The following is a 16072-nucleotide window of genomic DNA, read 5'->3' as shown; positions in this document are numbered from 1 at the left end:
GCTTTCTTCAGCATATTTGCTTCTGCAACCATTTTATCTTCAGTGATTGTGTCAGGAAGGTAAGCATCACAGAATGCCAGGTTATTAGAACAAAGTTTTCTTGCATTGAGGGAGTACTTGAGTAGCGGTTCTATGTGCATATATACAAAGATATATATCTCTATCATTATATATTAATATATTTACATATGTGCATGCCTTTATTTATACCTCTATAAATGTCTTTTGCCTCCTAATCCTTTCTTCTATTTCCTAGCTGTATTATTTGAGCAGTTATTTTAACTAGAGAAAGTGATTTCTATAAGATAGTTTTGTTTTTATTATTTACACAACATTACATGACATTTCACATTGCTTATGAAAATTATTTACATTCCTGACCTGTAAAATGACTAAATAAGATCCTAGATGGTTGTGTAACCATAGAGAAAGTAAATACATACTGTGATATGTTCTATATTTATTTCAACCTGTAAAATTTGTTGTAAAGAGTCCAACCAATCCAAAACATCGGACATGTCTGTGTTGTTCCTGGTCCTTGTGAAGGGAGATTCTTGCCCATACCGCATAAGAGCCACAGAAGTATGAACTATTCACAGATTCAGATCTAAAGACTCACCTACTTAAGACACTGAAATTTGGCCTAGTAATAGAAGGATAGTCATTAATAAGAATACTTCAATTATAAATCTTAGGATATATACAAAGCATCATACTATAATATATTAAATTAAGAAAATGCTTTTTTAAAAGCTGTTTGTAACCGAGTGTGGCTTTACCTCATTAAAGAGGAAATAAAACAACTACACAGTTGACCGAGTTATCTTGGTATACATGTGATTAGAAAAAGAGCTTCATTGGGAACAAAAAGATTATTTAAAGGTATAGGTTCAAATGCATTATGTAGGGGGAATAAAATCCATGAATTTTTTTTACATATAAAAGAAGGTTTTTCCTGGATGCTTCCTCCCCCCAACTACCATGCTCTGAATTCTACCTTGCAGGGTTGGATAGGGCTGAGGTTGTACACTGGTGGATATGGGAGCTGGAGGCACAGGGAACCCAGGGTGGACGATACCTTCAGGACCAGGGGTGTGAGGGGCGATGCTGGGAAAGTGGAGGGTGAGTGGGTTGGAAAGGGGGAACTGATTACAGGGATCCACATGTGACCTCCTCCCTGGGAGAGGGACGGCAGAGAAGGGGGGGTGGAGGGATACTCCGGATAGGGCAAGATATGACAAAATAACAATTTATAAATTATCAAGTACTCATGAGGGAGGGGGCAGTGGGGAGGGAGGGGAAAAATGAGGACCTGATGCAAAGGGCTTAAGTGGAGAGCAAATGCTATGGAAATGATTAGGGCAAAGAATATACAGATGTGCTTTATACAATTGATGTATGTATATGTATGGATTGTGAAAAGAGTTGTATGAGCCCCTAATAAAATGTAAAAAAAAAAGAAAATGATTAGGACAAAGAATGTACAGATGTGCTTTATACAATTGATGTATGTATGTGCATGGATCGTGATAAGAGTTGTATGAGCCCCTAATAAAATGTTTTAAAAAAGAAGGTTTTATGGAATATTTTGGAAAATTTTATTATGACTTATGATATAAGGAAGTAGGTTGAAAATTTAGAATTTAAGATCAACATGCATCTATCAGTTTGTCAAACTATGGTGACTTGCCTGTTTCTGTGATGAATGAAGATGTGTCAGCATTATTTCAAATACTAACTGGGTCAAACATGGTGACCAAGTTTCAGAGGAGTTTCTAGGTTAAGGTAAGACTAGAAAGAAAACCTATATATCAACTTAAAGTCACCAACCAAAAAACCTGGCCATTGAAAACCTTCTAATAGCAGCAGAACACTGTTTAACATGTTGTTAGGTGCCAAGTTCTGACCCATAGTGAGCCCATGCACAATAGAATGAAGCACCACACAGTCCTGTACCATCCTCACATTCGTTCCTATGTCTGAGCCCATTTTTGCACCACTGTGTCCCACAGTATTGGGGAATGAGTCATTTAGGTGGACAAGCACTCAAAATGTAACTGAGGAAGAGCCACATCCTCCAAAGAGTCCCTCTTAAGGATGCAGATGGAGTAAAGTTTTCATCATTTGATAATGATACATGACTCAAAATGAGAACAAACAGCTAAAATCAAATGGGGGAATGTATGAAACATGAATCTAGAAAAAAATCTGCAGTTGTCAAAAATTGAAATGCAATGCATTTCCTAGGCATAAGTGAGCTGAAATTGACTGAGATCGGCCATATTTTCTTGGATCATCGTGGGGTCGACAATTTGAGAAGAAATGGCATTGCATTTATCATCAAAAGGAACACCTCAAGATCTCTCCTAAAGTTCAAGGCTGTGACAGGATACGATTCATACATCTGTAAGTAATACAACTTAGTTCACATACTACTCAACTTTGTGTACCAACACTAATGCAAAAGAGGAAATACTAAAGGTCTATTTCCCCCAAATTTTTACTCTGAAATTTTCCAAAAAAGAAATTAAGATGCACTGTCAATTACTAGTTATTGGAATGTGATGAGGATACATGAAAATGGATCAGTGGCTTAAAATATGGCCTTCTTGGCAGCAACAATGCTGGAGATAGCATAATAGAATTTTGCAAGACTAATGACTTATTCATTGCAAACACATTTTCCAAAGACATAAATGGTGACTGTACATATGGACCTCCATGGAAGGGAACCACAGGAATCAAAACAACTCTATCTGAGGAAAGAGATAATAGAGAAGCTCAGTATCATCAGCCAGCACAAGGCTATAATGGACTTTATTTTTCTTTAACTCCAACTTACATATATGAGCTGTTGATAGTCTGTTCCACAGTCATCCCTGGATTCTTTTGGCTACTGTTATTGAGCTTCACCAGGGTCTCTTCCCACAGATGTAGTCAATGAGTTTTCTGTGTAGTACATCTGAAGAAGTCTATGTGTATGGTTGGCATTTATGTCATTGAAATGAAGGTATTTTCAATGAAGTTGTTCTTGCAAAATTCTATCGTATTATCTCTAGCTTTATTTTTCTTACCAAGGCCCTATTTCCAACTACTGTTCCTTCTTGTTTTCAACTTTTGTGTTCCAATTGCCAATCATCATAAATGAATTTTGAATGTATGTTTGATCCATTTTTAATGGAAAATTTTGGTATAATTCTTCAAATTCTTCATCACTAGCTTTAGTGGTGGGTTCATACATTTGAATAACTGTGTTAAGTGAATTTCCTGTGTATATATATTCTCCCATCACAGATAGCATGGTGGTTCAAGTTATACACTGAATTGTCGTTTTGAATGGTAAGTGTGCCAACATTCCTCTTGAATTTGTCATTTCTGGCTTTGTAAATTATATAACTGTCTGCCTCAATGTCCAATGTCAATCCGTTATAACTCAGCAATGCCTAGAATATCAATTTTATGCATTCGATTTAATCTTTGAATACGTATGATTTTACTCGGTTCATACTTTGTATATTCCAAGTTCTGGTTATTAATAAGTGTTTGCAGCAGTTTCTGCTCATTGTACGTCTTGCTCTATCAGCATTTGACGTTGCCGAAAGCTGTACTCTATCTGCTCATTAAGGTCTATACTCTTTCACGAAAGCAGCTCTTCTTCAGGCATATGTTAAGTGCCTTCTAACTTGAGCGGCTCATCTTATGGCATTATATCTGAGTGTTCTACTGCTACTCAAGAGGTTTTCAGCATCTGATAATATTCCGCTGATATTCCTAACATTTTCAGCTGCCAATTTCTCAGAAGTGGACAACCTAATCCTTCATAGTTCTTAGTTTGGAAACTTGGTTACTCTGCTGGTATTTGAAATACTGATGACATGATTTATAGCGTAACAAGAACCTGCAAACCACCACACTACCACAAACTGATAGACTAGACAAGTGGTTTCTTTTATAGTTTGAGTAAATCTTAGTTTGTTATTAAATACAAAAGATACTGAAGGTACTCTAAGTCTCTTATGTAGACCTTGAAGGTCCCGTTTCTACTTCTTTTGCCTTTTTTTTAAACAAACAAGAATGTGTCCACATCATTTCAGAGAGGCATATTCATATAACTTTTAGTTAAAATAGCTCCCTTCCCTCATGGTCAACATCATTTTACAGTACATTACTGATCTATTTCTTTTCTTATATTATTGGGTTTAATTCCTGATTCTACATCTTTCCACCTTAATAAAGTTATTTAACCTGACTATCCTTCATCTAGAAAGTGAAAATAATCACAACATCAGTTACACAGTCTAGGATTATTATGCGGTTTGAATGAGTTAATGCACGCCCAACCTACCTGTATAAGCATACTGCACCAATGAATTCAATGCATGTGGATCCACTCCTTCCATCTTGATCTCTTTTTGTTTGGCTTCAAGGACGTCATTAGTAAACATGGCAGCAAAATAATCAGACACTGCACTGAGAACCAACCTGGAAACAGAAACGTTTCAGAGGAATGTACCTGAATTAATAATCTCATTGAAAAGCATGGAAATCATTCAGTAAGCTTGTAATACTAGTGAGTCTGTTTTCTTCATACAACTTTCACAACATACGATCCTTCAACTAACTACAAGCTTTCTTTCCTGTTGTGTTTTGTTTTGTTCTTTGTCAGTGGTTTGTTGTTGTTTTGTTGTATACTGTTGCTTGGTTAAAAAAAAAACGTTCACAATTTAATGAAGTATCATGAAATTTGAAAGTTCAATTAAGTAAACTTTCTTCTAGAGAGTTTTCCACTGTTGTCTGTCTTTTCTTCATTACACTCTACCAATTTGGATCTTCTAAACATTGAACATAGAATAAGATCACACATGCTAACTCTAACACTTTAAAGAAGCCGTGTTCAACAGATTTTCCCAATGCAATACTTCATTCTAATATAGGAAGATAAAAATATCCTGCCAAATGTTTCCCATTGTAATTCATATAGTAATTAACACTATAACTAATAAAAGACGTGAATAAAACACTGTGTGTTAATCTGGGTGGATTAGAGAAACAAATCCATGGACACACATACGTATATGAGAGAGTTTTATATGAAGGTTAAAATTGTACATTAAGAAAACATCCCAAGCCAGTCCAGTACAATGTCCTAAGTCTGATATTAGCCCATATGTCTGACAACAATCTATATTCTTCAGACTCACGAAACACATACAATGATGCCGAATGTAGAAGAACACAGGCCAGTGGGTAGAAAGTCTTTGGTGGTAGAAGCATCTCAGCGCTGGCAGGGGTCTCCACGTGGCCATTCCAGTTCCCAGGGCTGCATCAGGGTAGGCCCATGTGGTACCTCCTCAAGGATGCCTCACAGGAAGTCAGTCTTGTCGGTAGAGAGTCTCCAAGGGAGTGAACTGAGAGTGATAGGTGTCTTCCGCCTCCAAGGAAGAAGTACCAGATTTCCCAGAAGTCTCAGGAGAAGGCCATGCCCTCAGAAGTCTCATTGGCTATCTTCAGATTGACAGCCTAGACTCCACCCCTACACTCTTGTTCCTTAAACTGACACCAGATTAGGTGACTACCACATACTGATTCTCTTTAATTATACTTGTTATACTCATCAAGTATTCTAATCTCAAAAGGACACTTACCGATGGGCTGGTATTCGGAGGTGTCCAACAATGATTAGCACATCACACAGCTGTTTCTCTTTCAAGTAGTTCTCCATTTTATTAAGAGCATGTTCTGCATGGTTTGCAGCCTGGAAATTCTCCTCGGTTACGCTATCATTCATTTCTTCAAGATTTTGTGCATCTAATCTAATGGGGCATTAAGAGCAAGAAAAGGATTTACAAAAAGGGTTGGTAACAAGGGCACTATTGATCCTAGTCAATATGCAAATTCCCTAGGGAAATTTAGACACATCGACTTTTAAAGGGAATATGTTAGATTAAAGCAAAGGTAAAATTGGCCCTCTTATAATAAATATCTCACTATGATGACTTCCAAGCCTGTTAATATGAAGTACCACAGTTATCATTCACGTGGAACGGAAGCATGCTCACTGATGATACATATGCACAATGTTTAAAATACCATGCTCTTTGATTCTGATGTGTATCACAATCATTTTCTTAGGTATAAAATTCATAGATCTAATTCAAAACACGCTGGACTGTCCTGGATTTCCCCATGTATATTCATTTCAAACCAGCAGAATTGCTTGAAAAATCCTAAGCCTGAGAAATTCCTAATAGTTTTTATTTCTTCATATAGAGATCCTCTATAGAAGTGACACAGATAGAAGTTATTTTTTAATATTGAGGTAAGTATGATGAAATTTACAATAATGAAAGCAGAGTACATATAATTGTCAACATTAAAATAGTGAAATTACATAATAACTCAAGCACATAGGTGCTTAAAATTATTAGAACCCTTGAGAATATTGGGGGAGTAAACTAACACCAGTGACCAGGGCAGGTAAGGGGGAGGAGCTCTCTTCAGAGCCTAGAGGCAATAGCACATATTGGTTCTGTAGTTAAAAGCTGTCAGCTGCATAGCAATCAGCCATGTGCTTGTAAGAGGTAACTCTGAGGTAACACTGTTTGGGAGGATATAGTGGGGAACAATAATAATTATAAGTATGTGATTGGGACTCACCTTCAACTCACAAGAGTGAATACCTCCCCCTACCCCAGAAACCCAGCCTGCCACGCTTTTTTTTTTTTTGGCCCATGTACATATATGTATTTATTTATTTATTTTTATTTTTAACAATTTATTAGGGGCTCATACAATTCTTATCACAGTTCATACATATACATACATCAATTGTATAAAGCACATCTGTACAGTCTTTGCCCTAATCATTTTTTTCTCCTCTTTTCTTTTTTTACATTTTATTAGGGACTCATACAACTCTTATCACCATCCATACATATACATACATCAATTGTATAAAACACATCTATACATTCCCTGCCCCAATCATTCTCAAGGCATTTGCTCTCCACTTAAGCCTGCCACGCTTCTTAATAGAGGAGAATGAAGGATTCGTCCGTATACACTCTATTCCCATTCACTGCTTCCCACAGCTGTCTCTCTTCTAAGGAATATTCTGACTAGTGATTCTAAGACAGATTTGTTTATTCTTTTGGCAGTCCATTCCATTTTCAGTATTATTTGTCAATAACATAGTTCGAATCCATCAATTCTTCTGTCTTCCTTATTCTATGTCCAGCATTCTCATGCATATGAGCTGATTTAAAATACCCATGGCTTAGGTCAGGAGTAACTTAGTCTTCAAAGTAATCATCTTTGTTCTTAGATATTTTCCAGGGGTCTGGTGCAGCATATTTGTTCAATGAGATCTATTTATCTCTTCACTGCTGCTTCTGTGAGAATTGATTGTGAATGTAAACAAAATGAAATCCTTGACAATTTAAAACTTTTGTTATTTATCATGATATTAGCTTTCAGTCCACATTTGAGGATTTTGGTTCTCTTAACACTGAGTTATAATCCATCCTGATAAATGCAATCTTTGATCCCCGTCAGCAAGTATTTCAAATCCTACTCACTTTCAGCAAGCACAGTTGTGCCATCTACATATTGGAGGTTAACGATAAGCCTTCTTCCAACCCTGATGCCACATTCTTCTTCATGTAGTTCAGCTTTTAGAGTTATTTGTTTGATAATTATAGTGCAAGGATACCATTTCTTTGAAACAAAATCTTATATTTCATCAGAACTTAAAAATTCAACCATATTTTTCCACCACTTAGATAATACTCAAGTTAGTAATACTCCCATATCCCAGGAAGCATCTCATTTAGACCACCCTAGTCAACCCCAGGCCATTCAGAGAAATATCTTTCCCCATGGAACTACTCAATCCTTGCCCTTCCTCCTTGGGGCATCCCAGTAAGTGGAATATGGATTTGTTACCTTCTCCTTGACTCTTCTCAGAGAGCCCGAACTCCGGAAAGGCACGAGCCCCACCCCGTCCACACCCACTCAGCCTCAGGACACTCTTAGAAACTTTTCCATACACGGCTATCCCAGTCACCATCCACACTTGCAGGCCACTGTAAACTGAAAGCTAGTTCAGTCAACCCCAGTGCCAACCCAGGTGGACTTACTTGCCCATAGGCACTGGCTGTAACTGCTGAACTCTCCTGAACTTTTGTGCTTCCAGCAGAGGTACTTAACCCACCGAGGCTTACCACCCTTCTCCTGGAAACACACCTGTCTCTTGCTCACGCCAGCTGCAATGGCCTGTTCAGAGTTTAGACCCCAAACACAAACTAGCAGCTCTTATTTTTTTCCTTCTCTTTTTTTGCTTAATCCTTCCCTTTCCTTTTCTTCAAAACAAAAACTTGTACTACTCTTATAATTATTTCTCATTAGTATTACCCTTTCTTTTGTCCTTTCAAAATGAGGTTTTTTCTTTTTTTATAATACAATTTAAGGATTAGCACTACTTGATATTTTTATCTTTCCTCTATTACTTTTCCTTCCATTCATTTTAGCTTTCTGTTACTTTTTACTCTCTACATCTTCCCTACTACCAGTTCTGAAGAGTCTATTAGCTCTCTACTACACCACTCAAGAGAGTTAACTATCTCTACACAACCCAACCTCCCTACCACACCTAGAACCTATACCAAAATATCAAGGGAAAAAAATCAGGAAATATTGATGCATACACACACACAAACAAGTGAACATCCAGACCTAAAGGAAATGCCTGAAATTGAACAGATTATGGAATTAACATGAAAACAATTCAGAAGAATGATTGCATGCATACAACAGATGAAGGACGAGTCTGAAAGACAATAAGTGGAAGAAGAGAAAATCTAAAAATTTCACTACAAGTTTACAAGAAAAACTCCACACAGAAACCCAGAAGTCGAACACTATAATAACAGAATTACATAACATTATAAAAGAACAGAGAACTGGAATTGAATAGATGGAAACCCAAACTAGTAAGTTTAAAGGCAAATATCTGGGTTCCAATCCAAGAGAACAAGCAAAGAACAAAGAAAGTCTAATAACCATGTCCACTAGATGAAAATTACATCCTGAGTATATACCACCTGAATCTCAAGAATATCTCAAGAACAGAGTTGATATGCTGAACATGAATAATAAAAGACCTGATAAGCTGTATGTATATGCCTTCAGGGATAAAGAAAATGGTCATTAAAAAGACAGGCAAGACATCTGGGGTCTTATAGGCTGGAAGGTAAACAAGCGGCCATCTACCTCAGAAACAACAAAGCCTACATGGAAGAAGCACACCAGCCTGTGTGATCACGAGGTGCCGAAGGGATCAGGCATCAGGCATCATCAGAACAAAAAATCTTATAATGAATCAGGGGGGAGAGTGTCGAGTAGAGACCTTAAGCCCATTTGTAGGTCACTGGACATCCCCTTACAGAAGGGTCTTGGGGAGGAGACGAGCCAGTCAGGCTGTGATGTAGCAATGATGAAACACACAACTTTCCTCTAATTCCTAAATGCTTCCTCCCCACTGCACTACTATGATTCCAATTCTACCTTACAAGTCTGGCTAGACCAGAGAATGTACACTGGTACAGATAGGAACTTGAAATGCATGGAATCCAGGGCAGATGATCCCTTCAGGACCAGTGGTGTGGGTGGCGATACTGGGAGCGTAGAGGGAGGCTGGGTTGGAAAGGGGGAACCGATTACATGGATCTACATGTGACCTCCTCCTCCCTAGGGGATGGACAACAGAAAAGTGGGTAAAGGGAGATGTCAGACAGGGCAAGATATGACAAAATAATAATTTTTAAATTATCAAGGGTTCATGAGGGAGGGGGAAGAGGGGAGGAAGAGGAAAAATGAGGTGCTGATGCCAGGGGCCTAGGTGGAGAGCAAATGTTTTGAGACTGATGAGGACAATGAATGTACAAATGTGCTTTACACAATTGATACATGCATGGATTGTGATAAGAGTTTTATGAGCCCCTAATAAAATTATTTTAAAAGACAGACAAGAAAGATAAAAATCAAAGTGAATGTCAGAAATGACTGTGAAACTTGATCTTAATCATCAAGCAGATAAGACAAATGGAATAAATTTAGAAGTCAAAGATCTGAACAGAAAATGTCAAAGGAGAGCTAAAGAAGACAAATGAAAATATTAAAATGTAATGTGCAAAGATAAAGTTAGAAAACCAAAAAATGACTATCAAACAGAAAATCTGAAACTAAAATAACTAACAAGAAAATTTAAGCCATGAGTTACAATATTAGAATATTCTATGACCAAAATATTGAACAAAGAAGGCATCATCATTGTTTCATAAAGTAGATGGAACATGTACACAAAGTCACTGTACCAAAACTAATTAGTGAACATTCCACCATTTCAGGAGGTAGCATATGCGCAAGAACAAATGATACTAAAAAAGACATTAAATCTGCAGCTTAAGTATTAGTAAAAAACAATTTTTCAGCAACTGATATAGTATCAATGGAAATATTTCAAACAGCAGATGAAGCACTGGAAACATTCTCATCTATGGCAGGAAATTAGGAAGACAGCTACTTGGCCAAATGACTACAAGAGAATCATTACTTTTACCAAATCCAAAGAAAGGTGACCCAAACGAATTCTCAAATTACAGAACAATATCATTGATAATATACACACATAATATTTTTCTGAAGATCAGCCAACAACAGTTGCAGCATTATATTGACAGGGAGCTGCTAGAGGTTCAGGCTGGATTAAAAAGACAACACAGCGCAAGGGAGGTCACTGCAGAGATCAGATTGAACAAAACGAATACCAGAAAGAGACTAGCTTGTTTTGTCTTCACTGAGCGAAAGCACTTGACTGTGTGGATGATAAAACCAATGGATAGTCTTGAGAAGAATGGGAATTCCAGAAGACCTTACGTGCTCATGCAGAACCTGTACATGGATCCTGAGGCAGTTGCGAGAACACAAGGGAATACTGTGTGGTTTAAAATCAGGAGAGGTGCATGTCAGTGTTGTATCATCTCACCATCGTTATTCAATCTGTATGTCAAGCAAATAAACTGAGAAGCTGGACTATATTTAAAAGAATATGAAATCAAAATTAGAGGAAAGCTTTTTTATCCATCTGCAATATATATATATATATATATCTCACAACCTTGTTTACTGAAACTGAATATGACTTGAAGTACTTGCTGATGAAGATCAATGGCTACAACCAAAGTACGGATTACAACTCAATGTAAAGAAAACCAAAATCCTCACAAATGGACGAATAGGTAATATCATGATAATTGGAGAAAACATTTAAGTTGTCAAGTATTTCATCTTGTTTGGATCCACAATCTATTCATATAGAAGCAGCAGTCAATAGATCAAAGGATACATTGCATTGGGTAAATATCCTATAAACGAACTCTAGTCTTTGAGGACGAAGGTGTGTCTGATCCAAGCCATTTGTCTCATATGCATGTGAAGTTGTATATTTAAAAGTGTGTTAGTCCAGGTAGACCACAGAAAAAAATTCAGACACACATATCTGTGTAAGAAAGAGCATTATATAGTAATTGTACATTAAGAAAACATCCCAGTCCAGATCAAGTCCATAAGTCCAAATTAGTCCACATGTCTGATATCAATCTATAAAGTCCTCTTCAGACTCATGAAACACATGTAATGATATCAAATGCAGGAAGATCACAGGCCAGTAGGTAGGACGTTTTGTGGATCCAGTGGTGTTGTAAGCATCTCAGCACTGGCAGAGGTCTCAACGTGGCTCCTCCAGCTCAGGGCACTAGCGTAGCTCCATGTGTCCTGTCAGCTGTAATATCTTCCAGGGGGTGAACTTGTGTCCCCTCTCAAGTGAATTGTTTGTCTCTGTAGGGGCTCCAAATGAGGTCATCAAGCTGTAACCTGATTGACAGCCTAAACTCTACCCTTTCACCCTTAAGTCCAAACTGACAACAGATTATGTGACTACCACTAATAAGGACTTCTGAAGAAGAGGTGATGTGTTTGAATTATGGCACTGGTGAAGAATAGTGATGGTGCCAGGGACTGTCAAAAAAACCAACAAATCTGTCTTCTAAGAAGTATCGTCAATGCTCTTGGAGGCAAAGACAGTGAGACTTGTCCCACCTACTTTTGACATGTTGCCAGAAGAGATTAACTCTTGGATAAGGACATTATTCTTACTAAGGTAGAGAGGCAGTCAAAAAAAAAAAAAAAAGGAAAGCCCAGACAAGATGGAATGACACAGTGGCTATGACATTGGGCTCAAACATTAGGACAACTGTGAGGATGGCACAGGACCAAGCAATGCTTCATTTTCTTGTACATATGGTTCCTATGAGTTGGAATTGATGACACCTGAAACAACTATGAGAGATTATATTCTTCCAAGTTTGATAATAAAAAAGTATCATATAATTTTATAAATTGGTAATGACCTTTGGCTTTACACAACATTGTTTTATTTACACTCAATAATAAAGGAATAGAAGGGAAAATCTACAATATAATAAAGGCCATGCACGTAAAACCAACAAGTATTATACTCAAATGAGAGCAAGTGAAAGCATCCCCTCTCCATATGAGTAATCAGACAGGGTTGTCCTTTATCACTCTTATTCAATATAACCTTGGAAGTCTATATTGTAGAAGACCTTTATTAAAAAAAGGAAAATGATTTTCACACTAAAAGGAGCTATGTGGAGCCTGGCAAGTGGAGAGGGAGGAGGGGATAGGGGAGGAGAAAAGAGTGGGGTAAATAAATAATTAAAAAGAAAAAAGTTATCTGCATCACAAAAAATTACTGTCCTTACAAAAATCTATCATGTAATCTCTAGCTTCATTTTTACCATCAAGGCCATATATTCCAACTACTGTGCCTTCCTTTTTAGTTCCAACTTTTGCATTCCAATTGCCAATAATTATCAAAGGCATTTTATGTTAGTCTGGGTAGAGAAACAAATCCACAGAAACTCATATGTATAAGACAGAGTTTTATATAAAGGGTAAGTGTACATTAAGAAAGCATCCCAACCCAGTGCTGTCCAAGTCCATAAATCCAACATTAGCCCAAATGCCTGACACCAATCTAAAAAGCATTTTGATTGTATGCTTTATCAATTTGGGGTTGAAGGTGGTAGGAGTCTTCATTTTCTTCATCACTAACTTTAGTAATTGTTATATAGATTTCAATAATATTTGTAAAAAATTAACTTTTTCTATGAATATTATCTTATCATGGGCTACATTGCATTTTAATATAAATATTGAAATATTCTTTTTGACAATGCAATGCAATACCATTCCTCGTGTTTGTAATTCCCATGAAACCCGTCTGCAGTTGTTTCTTCTCTTTTTCCCTCATCCCAATCAGTACATTAAAGCTCTCATAGCTTTACTCTGGCCAAGTCATCATTAGGGTTTTCTCTACTTTGAAGATGCAAGTCTTCCTCAGTTATATTTTGTGTGTCTTTCAACCTAGAGGCTCCTTTTCTGGTGCTATTCATAAGGTTGTCAGGGGGCATCTCCCTCAGAAATGGAGAGATAATTCCTTCTTCACAGTCTGTTCTAGAAATTCTGCTGAAATGTGTTCATCATGGGTGACTCTGAGGGTATTAGAAATACTGATGATAGACCGTCCAGCATCACAGCAATACATAATCCACCACAGTAGAGCAAACCGATAACCAAGTGGTAGTCATTAGCCATTAAACCAAATCAAACTTACTACTATCGAGTCAATTCTGACTCACAGTGACTCTATGGATAGAGTAGAACTGTTCCGGTGAGTTTTTGAACCTGAACAGTTTTTACAGGAGCCTCTTCTTTTCTTCTGCAGAGTTGGCTGATGGGTTTGAACTGTTGACCTTGTGTTAAACAGCCAAATGATCCTAGAGAAGTATACATCAAAACTACAATGAAATACCATCTCACCCTAGAAAAGATTGCACTGACCGAAAGAAACAACAAATGATGTCAAGATTGTAGAGACTGGAATTCTTATATTCCGCTGGTAGGACTGTAAAATGGTCCAACCTCTATGGAAAATAGTACAACATTACCTAAAAATGCTATGAAATGCAATATCATATGATCTAGCAATCTTAATCCTAGGTATATATCCTGAAATAATAGAGCCGTAACACAAACAGACATATGTAAGTCCATGTTCATTGAAGCATTATTCACAACATCAAAAAATTGGAAACAGTGTTTCTATAATTAGATGAATTAATACATCATGGTATATACATACAATGTGATAATACCCAAAGATAAAGAATGATGACTACTCTGTGAAGCATCCCACAGTATAAATGAATGCAGAGTACACTGATTCACTGCCATCAAGTCAATGCTGACTCACAGCGACCCTCTAGGACAGAGTAGAAATGCTCCTGTGGTTGCAAAGACAATAACTCTTCACGAGAGTAGAAGCCTTCCTCTTTCTCCTGCTGGAGGGCATTTTACTTCTTGAAATAAATCAGTAACAAAAGGTTACCTACTATAGGAAACCACTATTATCTTAAAATGTCAAGAATAGTTTTATATACACAAAGAAACAATATTTGATTCCTAAGAGATGAGGCAAGGAGGAAAAAATAAGAATCATTAACTAGATAACAGAAATGTGTTCATTTCAGTGACATGAAAGGTAACACATAATCTTTGGGAAATGAGCACAACATGACAAACAAATGAATAAATTGAGAGGTATTCAAGAATAAAGGAAAACCTAGTAACCACTATAGTATATATAATTCTGTAACAAAACCATCCTATTTTCATGCAAATAATATATGCATTATATTGCTTTTTGAAAAAGAGGCAACTGCCTTGTATGCTACATTTCCATCCATGCTATGTGCGTTAAATGCAAAACATTGTAAATACAAAAAATAGGGAGTATATACATAAGCATATATATGCTAAATAAGTGTTAGAGGTCATACGGGAATACACACTTCCTGCATATATATAGGCATGGTTGTGAATTTGCATACATGCATATTTTATATATGCTGCATGTATAATCATATATTTATATATATATATATATCAGAAGACATAAGTAGAAGAACTATGGAAACTTCTTAGACAAACTAAACACCTCACATAACTGAACCACTGAGCTTTAATATTAAGAAATATAGTATAGGACAGTGGTTCTCAACTTTCCTAATGCCGCGACCCTTTCCTACAGTTCCTTATATTGTAGTGACCCCCAACCATAAAATATTTTCATTGCTACTTCATAACTGTAATTTTGCTACTTTTATGAATCATAATGTAAATATCTGATATGCAGGATGTATTTTCATTGTTACAAATTGAATATAATTAAAGCATAGTGATTAATTACAAACATTCTATAATTCTATATTTTGGAATATTTGTTTCTAATTACAAATTAATGAAATTTTGTCTTGAAGCATGGTTTAGCATGGGTAACAGTCTTCCCGACAGATACTTGAATGTGGGCATATCTGCATGTGGGCGGACCTGCCTGCAGATGGATAGAGGAGCGGTGTCTTTGTTCCTAAGATCATCAGAAATACTTGTTTTCCGATGGTCTTATGCGGCCTCTGTGAAAGGGTCATTTGAACCCCACCTCCCAAAGGGTTGAGAACCGCTGGTATAGAAGGACATCTTGATCAACTGGCATAACATCATACATAAAGACAAGGTTCTACATCCTAAGTTGATGAGTAGCTACTGCCTGGGTTCTTTTCTTTAAAAACAGTTTTATTGCCATATAATTCACAAATCATACAATTCAATAGTTCATATTGTCTGATTTATTGAGAGCTGGCAAACAACCATATAAAGTAAAACTATTATTTCTCCTTCCATCCAGAGCAAAGAAGAGTACAGAAACTCAAAGACTCAGAAAACAATTTAGTTTGAAGAACGAGAGGAACACGGTTTCCTCTAGCATGACACCAGAAGAATTAGATGATTCCGGGTTACCACTACCAAGTAATCTTACCAGGAAGAAAATAGAAGGGTGGGGTGGTGATGAGAATCACATCACCGTGAAAGA

At 36.9% G+C, this 16072-nt stretch overlaps 1 protein-coding gene across 2 annotated transcripts in view; it reads right to left on the bottom strand.

Moving 5' to 3' along the window:
- KLHL4 (kelch like family member 4) overlaps positions 1-16072 on the bottom strand; it is a 72079-nt gene that overhangs the window by 26466 nt on the left and 29541 nt on the right. The window contains exons 3-4 of one of the 2 annotated variants that reach the window (XM_075539154.1): positions 5646-5808; positions 4346-4482 (exon numbers count right to left, since the gene is read on the bottom strand). In XM_075539154.1, the coding sequence (XP_075395269.1) occupies positions 4346-4482; positions 5646-5808 (300 nt within the window). Of the gene's footprint in view, positions 1-4345; positions 4483-5645; positions 5814-16072 lie in introns of both variants that reach the window. The other variant, XM_075539153.1, reaches the window with a different exon arrangement.

This window comes from Tenrec ecaudatus, chromosome X, assembly GCF_050624435.1.
Source record: "Tenrec ecaudatus isolate mTenEca1 chromosome X, mTenEca1.hap1, whole genome shotgun sequence".
NCBI lineage: Eukaryota > Metazoa > Chordata > Mammalia > Afrosoricida > Tenrecidae > Tenrec > Tenrec ecaudatus.
This window is presented reverse-complemented; position numbering and strand designations above follow the sequence as displayed.